Here is a 14,840-nt window from a genome sequence, read left to right on the forward strand (position 1 = left end):
AAAATTCCATTATCTAGCTTCTCAGGCTTTTTTTTTTTTTCCTGATGCATTTTTAAATTTATAAAATGCTCAGATTTCAGAAATTTATTATAAAAATGTCATTATTTACTTAAACTGTATACCTGGAAGAGGTTTTAGGTGGTGAGATTAAACTTTTAAATTATGATAAACTTTTTTTTTTTCTTACAGGATTTAATTGTGATGGGAGCCCCAGGATCAGATTATTGGAAAGGGTCTGTTTTTGTCTACAATATAACCAGAAATAAATACAAGGCTTTTTTAGACCACGACGACAATCGAGTGGAATTTGGAAGTTACTTAGGTACTAAAAAATTGACACTCAAATTATAATCTTTCTGACAGAAACTAGTAATTTACAAATAAGGGAAATTGTATTTTCAAAAGATCAAAATAGCTAGTGGCAATTAAAAAGACAGTTTGTCTCTAAAATATAATCTATAAGACTTTAGTTAACTTACTATTTTACATATGTAACTCCACTCATCAATATGTAATTGTTAGACTAGAACTCCTGGTTTAGTTTATGCTTGGCAGTAAAACACTTGTAAGCTTGTATCTTGATGCAGTCAATTGATTATTATAAAGGTAGCATCTACTGAGTGCTTACCATATCCTCAGAACTTCTGCAAGCACTCTACTACGTGAATTAGCTCATTTAATTATATCTGAGTGAGTAAGTAAGTATAGCTTCTGAAAGGATCAACTTAAAATCAATGTGACTCTCGACAGCATTCTAGACAATGAGTAACATTATGAAGCTCATGGGTCTAAAAACAGCTCATTGATCTTTCCTCATAAGTTCTTAGAATATTTCCCAGAACTTGACTATTTTTATCTTCTTATTCTTATTTAATAAGTTAGCAGTAAGACAATTTATAGTCTGTATTTCTACAGAAACACAAATTTTTTCTGGCATTAATTCCCATTATAGTAAAGGGAATGCTTTTCCTGTAGTCTCTTAGACAGTACAGATTTGCTTAAACCGTATGTGCTTCAAATATGAGAAGCCTATATTCAAATAATTACAATAAGAAAAAGCAGTATTATTTTTCCATGTTCAAACAGAAGGAATTCCTTTCAAACAAGAAATTCATATACATTTCAGTATTTACTTGTTTATGGTTGAAGGAAATCTTGAAGTGTTATAAAAGTGTAACTTGGTATTATTCCTTTTATCACATAATGAAGTAAAAATATTTTTCCCTTTTCTGTCATCATAAAATTGAATCACAATAGGAAGATTTCACGGCAAAAAAAGTGGAAATTTAGGAAGTTTCTGTACTTAAGATTTCAAATGTCATATTTTATGTACTCTAAAAAATTTCTGTTGTAATCCTAGAAGCTATCATGTCCTGATACTACACAGATTCACAAAGCAAATGTAAACATGTTGCTGTCTTCAATTTCTAGGACTTGGAAATACAATCCATGTGACTAGTTTCATAATACACATATTAATAATTGATTAAAGCATATAATGACTGACCAATTTTGTGTATTGCTATGCTAAATATTCTTAAGACTCTAATGTAGTCCTTTGGAATTCAGTCTCATTTAATTCTATGCGTGGATTTGTGGTGGTATATTATACCTATTGCAAATGATGTTTCTCATACTTGTCTCCATTTCCTTGAAGGATACTCAGTTGGAGCTGGTCATTTTCGGAGTAGGCATACTACCGAAGTAGTTGGAGGAGCCCCTCAACATGAACAGATTGGTAAAGTAAGATATACATTTGTGTATTTATTACATTTATTTATTATTAGCATATTTATTTGTATATTTACAAAGGTTTGAACAGATTGCATGAGAGATAAGACATTAAAGGAGGAACTGCAAAAATTCTAGGAATGAAAGCTAGCAATGATGAACAGGGTGCTACATTTAATGGAATTGGTGAAAGTCATATGGCTTTTAGATAAAATTCAGCAGAAAAGCTTTTAAGGGAAATTATATAAGTCAAATGAAACTTTTCCTTCTTATGACTAAATTGTTTTTGGAAAGAATTATCTCAAGATGCCCACGGAATGTATTTATTGGTTAATAAGTTTACAGCTGAAGGGAAATTTAGAGAGCTACATGTTTTATGGTATGATTGGAAAGAGTAAGATGATATTTCTGGCTCTAGTTTTTGTTACATTGTCATGTAAATGTTACTAAATTTTTCTGAGCCCTACATTGAAAAGTGAGGCAAACAATGCTTTCTGTGTTCTCTTGGGGATCAATAAGTCAGTTCCTGAGAAGACAGTTTTGCAAGAAAATCATGTTAATATGAACATGATTTCCTAAACCTTTGTTATCACTCTGTAAAGCATTTTAAAAATATATTTGAGTAATTACAAGTTATGAAAATTGATGTTTTGATCAAATGAAAATTTTTTAAAATGTGATGGGGTCTAACATTATCTAATTATTTTCCCAATTGCAGGCATATATATTCAGCATTGATGCAAAACAACTAAATATTTTACATGAAATGAAAGGTAAAAAGGTAATATGCCTCTACATTTGGTATCACTGAGGGCTTTTGTGAATGACCCTGCTTTTTCCTCAATGACTGAATCTGGTTTGCTTTGGGGCAGCTTGGCTCTTACTTTGGAGCTTCTGTCTGTGCTGTGGACCTCAACGCAGATGGCTTCTCAGACCTACTTGTGGGAGCTCCCATGCAGAGCATCATCAGGGAGGAAGGGAGAGTGTTTGTGTACATCAACTCTGGCTCGGTAAGTCCCATGGCTGCCAAACTGGGAGCCACTTACAGGATTATAATAGAAACTGAAGCTCTTCTTATTCCAGAGTTCTGAGACTATAGATTCTTATGCTTCTTTTACTGATGACAGTGAAAATTCTGGTATTGTACTGATGCTCTGAAAATGAAATGGAACATAATGATAAATGGGCAGCTAGCTGTCCCATTTTGATATTCCAGAAGTATAAGATCAGTTGTTCTAGAGTTTCTCTGTTCTCAGGTTGTATGTTTTTACTCCAGCAGTTGAAGTTTCTTCCAGCTTTATTATGACACAAATCTTATTTGAAAGAATGATTCTTGTATGTCTCAAAATATGGATTTCTTATTGGTTCTGCAGTGAATATCCTTATATAATTTAATCATTATAAAATACTACTAGGAGTAGAAGATACGAAATTTTTTCAATTCCTTGCTTTGACAATTGGAAATAAGACGTTTCGATTAAATGTTAATTTGCACCATTAATAGATTTCTTGATAAGAATATAAAATTGATGTAGTTTATTCCAAAGTATGTATAGTAGTTGTAGCAATATGTAATTACTGCTTATGGCTGAGTTTTAAATTATGGAGGATAGTTTGGAGTAGAAACTGAACATTTGACAATTCAATTTAAAGACTTCTTATGGCCTTGTCTTGCCAGTCATCTTCTTGACATTAAATCAAAACAAAGAATTCATAGGGTCTTAATGGGGTCTTCTTGATTTAAGAGCAAAAATGTGTTTGTGACAAAATTAGTTCATTTCTTAAGGCACAGAATTTTCAGTCAATATTTAACAAAGTGAAATCTGTTTCGAGAAGGTATTTGTAATCTTATTTAATCAATAGTTTCAGAGCCTTTAATTCCTATAGAGAGCATCAGAGTAAACTCTTTAAAATTTAAGAGAAAATACTCTGTCTTATAAAGCTGAGAGATTCTCAAAGTTCCAAATATAGAGCATGAAATTTACTCATGCGTTGGCATTTTCTAGACTATTTAAACTTAAATTTAATAGTGAAAACAACATCTACAAAATGATCAGAATTAATAGCGATATCAGACATTACTTTTCCTTGCTTAGATATTTCACATTTTCCATCAATAAATGGTCTTCCTCATACTAGCTACATCCTCGTTCTACTTACTTCCCTTTTCCTTCTATTTACCGCTAAACTGTTTGAGAACAGTTTAAACAGTGGCATTCGAGGTATGATTAAAAAATACAGTGTGTTTACATTTTTAAAAAAATTATTACAGTAAAAGACACATTGCCATTAATCCCGTTCAAAATACTCCCCCTCGCTTAGACCACACATATCCCATCGTACTTGCCACTTTCTGAAGCAGTTCTGGAAGTCCTTTTTCATGAGTGTCTTTAGTTGCGCTGTCGTGGCTGCCTTGATGTCTTGAATCTTTTTGACTTTGGGGAAGAGCCCATAAGTCGCACAATGCCAGATCCAGTGAATAAGGTGGATGAGGACACACTGTAATGTTTTTATCTGACAGAAATTGTCATATACCAGAAGCGATGTGTGACACGGAGCACTGTCATGATGGAGAATGACTTACAGCACATGTTAAAACTCATCTTCTCTCAGCCACAGCTCACACCTGACTCACTGCACCAAACAATTGGAAGTTTGTCACACACTGTTACTAAGGTTTGACGCACTGCTTCTGGTACTGAAGATCCCTTCCATTATATGGCTCTCGGCAGCAGCATTCACTATGTTTGTGATCACAACGTATCACACATCGCTTCTCGTAGGGCAATTTCTGTTGTATATACCTAAAATAAGGCAAGATACAACCTTTTTCCTACAAAAATGTTAAGCAATCCCCATATGAAAAACAAAAGAGTGGAGCTCCTTTGCTTAAAGGGTAAGAGAGGAGCCCTTCCCACAAGGTTGCCTTTTTGTTCTTCCCTCACTCCTATCCTGAGGCACTGGGATTAATTTAATGATTGATTTCAGCTTTTAAGGCCTCTGGCATGGATTATTCTTCCCTTGTTTCCTTCTAACTTCCTGTTTCTTACCTCTCTAAAAAGGCACTAACCTCTACCTCTACCAATAAGAGGCGTTCTATTACACATTTATTGGTTTGGTTTGCTAATATCTTTTCCTCTACCGGAATGTAGACACTATAAGGAGAGGAATCATGTCTTGTTTATTGCTGTGTCCTCAGGGCCTGAAAGAATCCTGGACAAGTAGGTGCTCAGTAATTGTTTGTGAATGAACTCAAGAAACAACGATACTTGAATGAATATGGCTTCCACCTACTTCTACTAAAATAGTTCTCAGGGGTCCCTAGCAAACTCTTGGTCACCATTCTCTGTGACTGGAGAATACTTGAGGAAGAATGATTATCACTTTTTATAACTCTCCCCCTGATACTTCAGTGCTACTGTGTTTTCTTAGGTCTACACTGTCTCATCCTTGCTGGAGTCTCTTTTGCTTTCTGCTCTTTAAATTAAGACATTTCTCTAGGAGCAAGAAAAGTATAGGAATTTTTCAGTTGGAAAATAATAGGAGAGGGGCACTTGCCCAGGGGAAAAACATATGTGTGCTTAGGGTATAATGAATAGATTTGTTTGAGAAGATGAAATGATTTAGGATGAATAGTACATGGAATTTTTTTTTTTCTACAAGGGAGTGACATGATCGGAGTTTGGAAAGAGTCTGGTAACGGTTACTGCAACATTATTGAATGTCTTATTGTAATAGCTCATCTTCCAACTTCAGAGATAGCAGTTGACCAATCCATGTTCCATTGCTGCTGGAATAAGGTTCCAAAGGCCACCTTCAGTTGTTTCACTCCTCAACTCAGAACTTGCAGTGGCTTCCTTTTGTTCCCGAAATTTAGTGTAAATTTCCCCTGGCATTCACAGTACCACACGATAAGACTCCGATCTAAATTTTTCATTCATTACATATACTGTTCATTATAGCAAATTTCTTTAGAATTTCTGTTTGCTGATCATTTTCTCTACATATGAAAACTATGCCCATTCTTCAATTGCCATTTTGAATATCCTTTAGGAAACCTCTCCCAGCTCTCAGGGTTAGTTATGCTCTTCCTTCTTTTTGATATTGCAAAGCAGTCTGAACTTCTAAATAACTTACATGCCTATGCTAAGCCTTGCTTGTGACTGTAGGCTTTTTCAGGAAAGGGAGTGTGCTTTATACACACACTGCCTTGTCCTCTTTCACTCATTCAGTCTTTGCACAGTGCAGTGCCTTTAGTAGGAACTTGATAAATATTTACTAAATTGAATTATCAAAATGCTTTATTGATTTGTCAAAGCTAGGGATCATGAGTTTAACACTTTTTTTTATGTGCTTCAAGCTCTAATCATACTATGATATGTACTGACGTATACTTGATAAATATTTATTGAGTTAAATGAGATGTGTGTACTAAAGCTCAGTCTGTAGTTTATCCAACTTGTTTGAAGAATTAGAAAAAAATCCATATCCAATTATAACAGTAAATCATGTGTAAAGTTGTCCGGGAGTGTTATAATGACACCTTTCTCCCCCTTTCTATCTAGGGGGCAGTAATGAATGAAATGGAAATAGAGCTCAGTGGAAGTGACAAATATGCTGCAAGATTTGGGGAATCTATCGTTAATCTTGGAGACATTGATAATGATGGCTTTGAAGGTAATTAAAAGTATCTATTTTGGTATTTGATTTCCACTTTTAAAATGGTACATAGAAGAGAATATGATTGGAGTTTTATGTTGTTTGCCTTTTTATAGAAAATGGAGCCAGAATAGTTTGCTAAGTTTGTTTTTTTGTTTGTTTTTAGTGCTACACCTGACTTCTCTCTTTAGTTGTCAGCTGTTGATTTTTACTGTTATTAATGAAGGATGATATTCAAAATACCGTATTTCACTGATTCTAAGGCACCATTCGTTATAAGTTGCATATTTTGTGTGCCCCTGTCTATTAAGCTGTGACCCACCATTTTTCTATTTTAAGCACTCTGATTTCAAAAATGTTAGAATGTGAAAAAAATGTGTGTCGTAGACTTGTTGGTCCATATTCTTTAGCTATCAGTATGGTAAAGACACTGACAAAACCCAACAGAGGCTGGCTGGCTGCCGAGTTGGGGCAGGATTCTGGAAGCCCCCTGCTGTGCCAAGATTCTTCCTTCTGCTGTTGAATTGTGGGATGATTAGAGGGATCCTAGGAGATAGTCTTGAGCAGTGATGAGGGGGCAACTTGCAGACTCAGGGACAGTGGCTATTTATCAACTAATATGGAAAGATTTCAATAATGGAATAGATGGACCATCATAATTGTGCCTATTGCCCGGATGTCAGCCCTGCTGTTGAAGTACCTGTCTCTACCAGCCTTCCCTCTTAAAATTTGCTTTTTTCAATCTAGCACTGAATAAGTTTGCTAAAACTGATCATAAAATGTTGAATAGGTTTGAGAGAATGTGTGTAATTCCTACAGTTCAGCAAATATGTTTTCGATACTTATTTTTAGGGCTCAGAATTGTGTCTTCTTGATGTGGTCATTGACAATTGGTATGTGGTAATATTAGGTCAAAACCTACTTCGATACTGGAAATAAATGAAGAAAATACTGTAAATTCTCACTTTTTTAATTTCTTCTTATGCCTAAGTGCTTCACTCTACTTTAGATGTTTAAAATGTTACTCTACAAGAAGAGAGTTAGTGGATTATTGAACATATGCTTCCAACGAACCTTATTATATGTAAGATAGTATAATTTGGTACTATTTCTGGAATGTATTTTTACCATTTTAAAAGCAAAAGGAGATAAAAAGTATATGTAGATTTTTTTTATGGTTTTTATGATTACACATGACGTTTTACATTACACATCTATAAAATTTTATTTGATAGATGTTACATTTCACAAATAGTCAGAAATTGTGTGATATTTATTGAGCATTTATTTTGTGTCAAGTTTACCATGCTAGGTATAGAGCATGTGACATAATAAATGCTAATGCAGGAAATAGTGGCACTTTTTTATAGTTTTACAAACAAATGGTATATAAAATTATGACATAAAAAAATATTTAAGTGATGAATTTAAGGATTCTACGTAATGAATATCTATGGACAAAACCATATTTATACACCTTGATAGTTCATATATATTATGAGATAATATTCTTTACCTCTGTATTTTTTTTAAAAAATTTTATTAAAATATAGCTAACATACGGTATATTCATTTCAGGAGTACACCATAGTTATTCAATATTTATATACCTAAAGAGGTGATCACCATAATAAGTCTAGTAACCATCTGACACCATACCATGCTATCACAGTATTATTGACTATATTCCCTATGCTGTACATTACATTCCCGTGACTTGTTTTATACCTGGCAGTTTGAACCTCCTATTCCCCTTCACTTTTCCCCACCTTTTTAAATTTTTCAGTTACAGTTGACATTCAATATATTTTAATTTCAGATGTATAGCGTGGTGGTTAGACAATTATATAATTTAAGAAGTGATCCCCCTGACTGGTCTGGTACTCACCTGGCACTATACATAGTTATTAACGTATCATTGGCTATATTTCCTATCCTTTACATCCTCATGACTATTTTATAACTACCACTTTGTACTTCTTAATCCCTTCTCCTTTTTCACCCACCCCCCATCCTCCCTCCCCTCAATGTGCAATCACCAAAATGTTCTCTCTGTCTATGAGTTTGTTTCTCTTTGATTTATTTATGTTGATCTTTAGATTCCACATGTAGGCAAAAGGCCATTGCATCTGTCTTTATCTGACATACTTCACTCAGCAAAATACCCTCCAGGTCCATCCATGCCTCAGCAGATGGCAAGAACCCATTCTCTTCCATGGCCAAGCAATATTCCATTGTATATATGTACCACCTACTCTTTATTCATTCATCCATCAATGGACACCAGACTGCCTTCACATCTTGACCATTATAAACAATGCTGCAATGAACATATGGATGCACATGTCCCCTCAAAGTAGTGTTTTGGGTTTCCTCAGATTTATACCCAGAAGTGGGATTATTGGGTCCTTCTTTGTCTCTTGCTGTAGCCTTTATTTTAAAGTTTATTTTATCTTTGTATTGCTACCCCAGCTTTTTTTGTTTATTTCCATTTTCATGAAATATACCAGGGGTACCAAAAACATGTATACAAGTAGACACTTTGGTCAACGTTGCTCAACTAGTAATTCACCGTAATCAGAAGTGTCTGGATGCTGATGGTAACCACTTTGAGCACCTCTTGTATTTGCAGAAGTGAAACGTGACTTATATTCATATTTTGTTATTGGTATATATTGAGTATTACAATTTTAATAGATCTTCCTTTCTTAAAATGTGTATACATTTTTTTGGCACCCTCTGTATTTTTCCCTTATTTTCAGTCTGTGTGTCTTTTGATCTGAAGTGAGTCTCTTGTAGGCAGCATATGTAAGGGTCTTGTTTTCTTATCCATTCAGCCACCCTATCTTTTGATGGGAGCATTTAGTCAATTTACATTTAAAGGACTTTTTGACATATATGCAGTTATTGCCATTTTATTATTCATACTTTCGATCATTTTTTTTTCTTTGTCTTCTTAACGAAGTCCTTTTAACATTTCTTATAATACTGTTTTAGTGGTGATTAATTCCTTTAGCATTTTCTTGTCTGGGAAGTTCTTTATCTGTCCTTCGATTCTATAGGATAGCTCTGATGGGTAGAGTAATCTTCATTGTAGATCCTTACTTTTCATCAGTTTAAATATTTTATGCAGGTCCCTTCTGGCCTGAAAAGTTCTTGTTGAGAAATCAGCTGACAGTCTTATGGGAGCTCCCTTTTAGGAGACTAACTGTTGTTCTCTTGCTGCTTTTAAAATTCTCTCTTTGTCTTTAACGTTTGGCATTTTATGATGTCTCTTGATGTGGGCCTCTTAGGGTTCATCTTGTTTGGGACTCTCTGTACTTCCTGGGCTTGTATGTCTATGTCCTTCACCAGGTTAGGGAATTTTTCTGTTATTATTTCTTCAAATAGATTTTTCAATTCCTTGCTCTCTCCTCCTTCTGGTACCCCTATGATGTGAATGTTGGTATGCTTGATTTTTGTCCCATAGGCTTGTTAAACTATCCTCATTTGGGGCGGAGTGGGGGGGGTGTTCTTTTTTTCTTTTTGCTGCTCTGCTTGAGTGTTTTCTGCTACCTTTCCTTCTGAATTGTTGATTTGATCCTATGCTTCATATAATCTGTTGATTCCCTCTAATGTATTCTTCATTTCAGTTATTGTATTCCTTATTTTTGGCTGATTCTTTTTTATGTTTTCTATCTCCATTTTTATGTTTCCTATTTCTTTGTTGAAGTTCTCCCTGAAATCACTGAGCATTATTATAACCAGTGTTTTCAACTCTGTTTGGTAGATTGCTTGTCTCCATTTTGTTTAGTTCTTTTCCTAGAGCTTTGTTCTATTATTTGGGACCTGTTTCTTGGTCTCTCCATTTTGGCTGCCTCCCTGTATTTGTTTATATGTATTACAAAGGGCTACTATGTCTCCTGGTCTTAGTAGAGTGACCATATGTGGTAGGTGTCCTGTTGGGCCCAGTGGCACAGTCTCCGTGGTCACCTGAGCTGGGTGCTCCAGCTGTATCTCATGTGTATTGTGTGTCTTCCTGTTGTAGTTGGGCCTTGGTTGTTGTTTGTATATCAATGGGAGGGATTGGTCCTCAGACTGATTGGTTGTGAAGACTGGCCATGACTATAGTGGAGGGGCTGTTGTGCAAAGGCTGATCCTATAGAGCAGGATTTGCTTTAACAGGGCTCTGGTGCCTGCCCAGTATGCCGTTTGGGTGTGTCCTCCTTAGAGGAGGCCGGGTGATACTCCAGCTTGACCCAGTTTGAAGCTGGCTGCCGAGCATACCAGTTCTGGAGCCTCCTGGGAGGGGTCCCTGCCACAGTCCAAGTTTAGCCACAGCCTGTGTCCTGCTGGGGCCACCTGACATGAGCCACAAAGCAATCCGCAGATGGCCACCACCCACATTGGGCTTGGGGGTACATCAGAAGCCAAGCCACAAACTGAGGCAGGCTGTCACTAGTGCTAGGTTTAGGGCTGCTCATCAAAAGGTATGGGACACATTGAAGCCAGATGCTGCTTGTTTGGGTTTTGTGAACCTTTGAGAGATTATTAAGAATTTCTAAAACATGAGCCAAGGCAGGCTGTTTGTATGGAAAAGCCACTGGAAGTGGCTTAAATGGGTCCACAAGTTGGGTGGGGCAAGGTCTCAGGGAATCACCAGGGTGAGGCAAACATACAGTTATAATTCTTTATTTTAAAAACAGATAATAATTTAGTAAAATACTTATTTTGTTTACTTATGATTCCTTTTATATCTTGTTTTAACTGACATATTCAAGAAAGATCACTTACTATTTTGAATGTACTAAAATAAATGTGTGTGTCTACATGAGAACATTTTTATGACATCAAAATGTCAGTGACAAACCTGAGTTATTATCAGACGGAGTTGTAAAAATGTCATGGACAGTAGGCAAATCCCCTTATTAAAGTCATTCTAGTGCTTGGGAAAACCCCTGGCAACTTGCCAGTGGTATAAAGGACAGCCAGAAAGTGTTCTGTCCATAGACTTAGGAAGAGGAATTCAGAGGAGACCTTCAAGGCACAATGTGGTATTTCAAAATGCCTATGAGAACCTGGGTTTCAGACAAGAATTTATGACTTACAGTCCTCAGCACTTAGCTCCTAAAGGTAATATCTTTATGTCTGGAAGATTTTTATTCAAATTATTGTTTTCAGTATTTCAGCATATTTTTGTGCTACTTATAATAGCATTTATAATTCCCAACATATTTACATTTAGTGGCTACATTAATGCTGATTCACTTCAATGCATGTTTATCATGCCATATATCTTTGTCTACTTGTCCAGTTTTAATTTCACTTTGTTTTTCCAATTTTATTGAGATATAATTGACAGAAAACATTGTATAAGTTTAAGGTACACAACATAATGATTTTATATATGTATACATTGTGAAATACCACAGTAAGTTTAATATCCATCACCTCACATAATTACAATTGTTTTTCCTTGTGATGAGAATGTTTAAGATCTATCGAAACAACTTTCAAATATACAATATTGTTAACTATAGTCACCATACTGTAAATTACATATCCAGGACTTGTTTATCTTATAACTGGAAGTTTTTATCTTTTGACTGCATTCACCCAATTACCCTACTTTCCATGCCTCACCCACCATCTCTGGCAACTACCAATTTGATCTTTGTTTCTATGAGTTTGTTTTGTTTAGATGCTCTCTATATATGTGAGATGATACAGTATTTCTTTCTCTGTCTGACTTACTTCACTTAGCACAATGCTCTCAAGGTTCATCCATATTGTCAGGATTGTCTTCTTTTATATGGCTGACTAGCATTTCTACTTTGTGCATGAGTAGGCATTTTCTACATTTTAGATATTAGCAAGATGAAACAAAATGACAACCTACTGAATGGGAGAAGATATTTTCAAATGACATATCCAATAAGGGATTAATACCAAAATATATAAAGAACTCATAGGCTCAACATAAAAAAATTAAATTAAAAATGGGCAGAGAACCTGAATAGACATTTCTCCAAAGAAGACATTACACATAGCCAATAGGCACATGAAAAGAAAAGACGCTGAACATCACTAATCATTATGGAAATGCAAATCACAATTGCAATCAGATATCACTTAACACCCGTCAGAATAGCTATTATTAAAAAGTTAACATGTAACAAGTGTTGGCAAAGATGTGGAGAAATCGGAACCCTCATGCTCTTTTGGTGGGAATGAAAATTGGTGCAGCCACTATGGAAAACAGAATGGAGATTACTTATAAATTAAAAAATAGAACTGCCATATGACCCCAGGAATTCCACTTTTGGGCATTTACCCAAAGAAAATGAAAACACTAATACAAAAAGATATATACACCCTTATGTTCATTGCAGCATTATTTACAATTGCCAAGATATGGAAGTAATGTAGGTGTCTACTGATAGATGAATGGATAAAGAAGATATACACATACATAATGAAATATTATTCAGCCATAAAGAATGAAATCTTTCCACTTGCGACAACATGGATGGACCTAGAGAGCATTATGCTAAGTGAAATAAATCAGACAGAGAAAGACAAATACTTTATGATTTCACTTGCATGTGGAATTAAAAAACAATGAACAAACAAAACAAAAATGGAACAGACTCATAGATACAGAGACAAAATGAGGGTTGCCAAAGGCAGGGGTTAGGAGTAATGACTGAAAAAGATGAGGGGAATAAAAGGTACAAACTTTCAGTTTTAAATATGAGTACTAAGTCATGGGGGAATGTAATATACAGCATAGAGAATATACTCAATAATGTACTAAATTTGTGTGATTGGTAGATAACTTCTAGACTTATCATGGTGATCTCATTTATAAGGTATACAAATGTAGAATCACAACATTTGTATACCTGAAACTAATATGATATTGTATGTATTATACTTTAGAAAGTATGAGAAAGTTACAGAATAGCTAGGTATAGGTAATAGACAGACCTACTCAATCAATGTTATTGACAAATAAATAGATAGCATTTCAGATTTCACCCATAAAATGGATTTCTCAAGACCACTTATTTTTAGTTTAGGCTTTTCCCCCTGAGCCTTATTATCTGACATTTAGACTATGTGTTTGAATATGTATAAATATATTTTAAGCAGAACCATATTAAAGTTCTCCAATTGTAAATTATACACTGCATTATTATTTTATGTGTCCCTGAAATAAATATTGATATATTATCAATCATTAATTGAACACTTTTGGTACAGAACAGGAAAAGTTACTAGGAGAGGAAAATATTGTATATAACCTCTATTGACTTATTTTTTGAAGTATAATTGACATAGAACATTATTTTAGTTTCAGATGTAATTGATTATAGTCACCATGTTGTACAATACGTCCCCATGACTTACTTATTTTATAGTGAAAGTTTGTCCCTCTTGACCCCCATTAGGCATGTTGCCCAACCCCAAACCCCCTCCCTTCTAAAAACCACCATCCTTTTCTCTGTATCTATGTGTTTTATTTTGTTTGTTCATTTGTTTTGTTTTCTAGATTCCACATATAAGTGAAACCATACAGTTGTTTCCATATCTTGGCTATTGTAAATAATGCTGTAATGAACATAGGATATTAATTAATTAATTAATTCAAATGTGTATATATATATATATATATATATATATATTTCAAATATGTATGTTTGTGTGTGTGTATATGTGTGTATATATATATGTGTGTGTGTGTGTGTGTATATATATATATATATATATATATATATATATATATATATATATATTTGAATTAATGTTTTTATTTCCTTTGAATAAGTACCTAGTGGTGGAATTTCTGGAACATACGGTGGTTCTGTTTTTAATTTTTAGAGGCAGCTTCATACTGTTTTCATAGTGAGACTGCACCAATTTACATTCCCACCAATAATAGTACATGAGGTTCCCCCTTTCTCCATGTTCTAGACAACACTTATTTCTTGTCTTTTTGCTAATAGCCATTCTAACAGGTATAAGATGGCATCTCATTATGGTTTTGATTTACATTTCCTTAATGATTAGTGATGTTGAACATCTTTTTACGTGCCTGTTGGCCATCTGGGTATCCTTGGAAAAATGTCTATTCAGATCCTCTCCCTCTCCCTATTTTTAATTGGATTGTTGTTTCTCATTTTATTATTGAGTTTCATGAGTTCTTTATATTTTTTGAATATTAGCCCCTTTAGGTATGATTTGCAAATATTTTCTTCTATTCAGTAGGTTTCATCCGTCTCAAGGTATTTTGTTCTTTCCTTTGATTTCTTTGTTGACCCCCATTGGTTGTTCAGTAGCGTATTGTTTAATTTCCAGATATTTGTGATTTTTTCCAGTTTCTTTCTTGTAATTGATTTCTAGTTTAATACCATGGTGATCAGAAAATATGTTTGATGTGATTTCAGTCATCTTAAATTTATTATTAG

General features: G+C 34.5%; 1 protein-coding gene across 1 annotated transcript in view; it reads left to right on the top strand.

Annotated features, from left to right (window-relative positions):
- Positions 1 to 14,840, top strand: part of ITGA4 (integrin subunit alpha 4) — a 95,088-nt gene that overhangs the window by 30,981 nt on the left and 49,267 nt on the right. The window contains exons 6-10 of the mRNA XM_019752831.3: positions 190 to 322; positions 1,658 to 1,743; positions 2,450 to 2,512; positions 2,604 to 2,741; positions 6,297 to 6,408. Of these exons, the coding sequence (XP_019608390.3) occupies positions 190 to 322; positions 1,658 to 1,743; positions 2,450 to 2,512; positions 2,604 to 2,741; positions 6,297 to 6,408 (532 nt within the window). The remainder of the gene's footprint in view (positions 1 to 189; positions 323 to 1,657; positions 1,744 to 2,449; positions 2,513 to 2,603; positions 2,742 to 6,296; positions 6,409 to 14,840) is intronic.

Source organism: Rhinolophus sinicus, chromosome 17 (genome assembly GCF_057876585.1).
Source record: "Rhinolophus sinicus isolate RSI-liver-muscle chromosome 17, RSI-T2T, whole genome shotgun sequence".
Classification (NCBI taxonomy): Eukaryota; Metazoa; Chordata; class Mammalia; order Chiroptera; family Rhinolophidae; genus Rhinolophus; species Rhinolophus sinicus.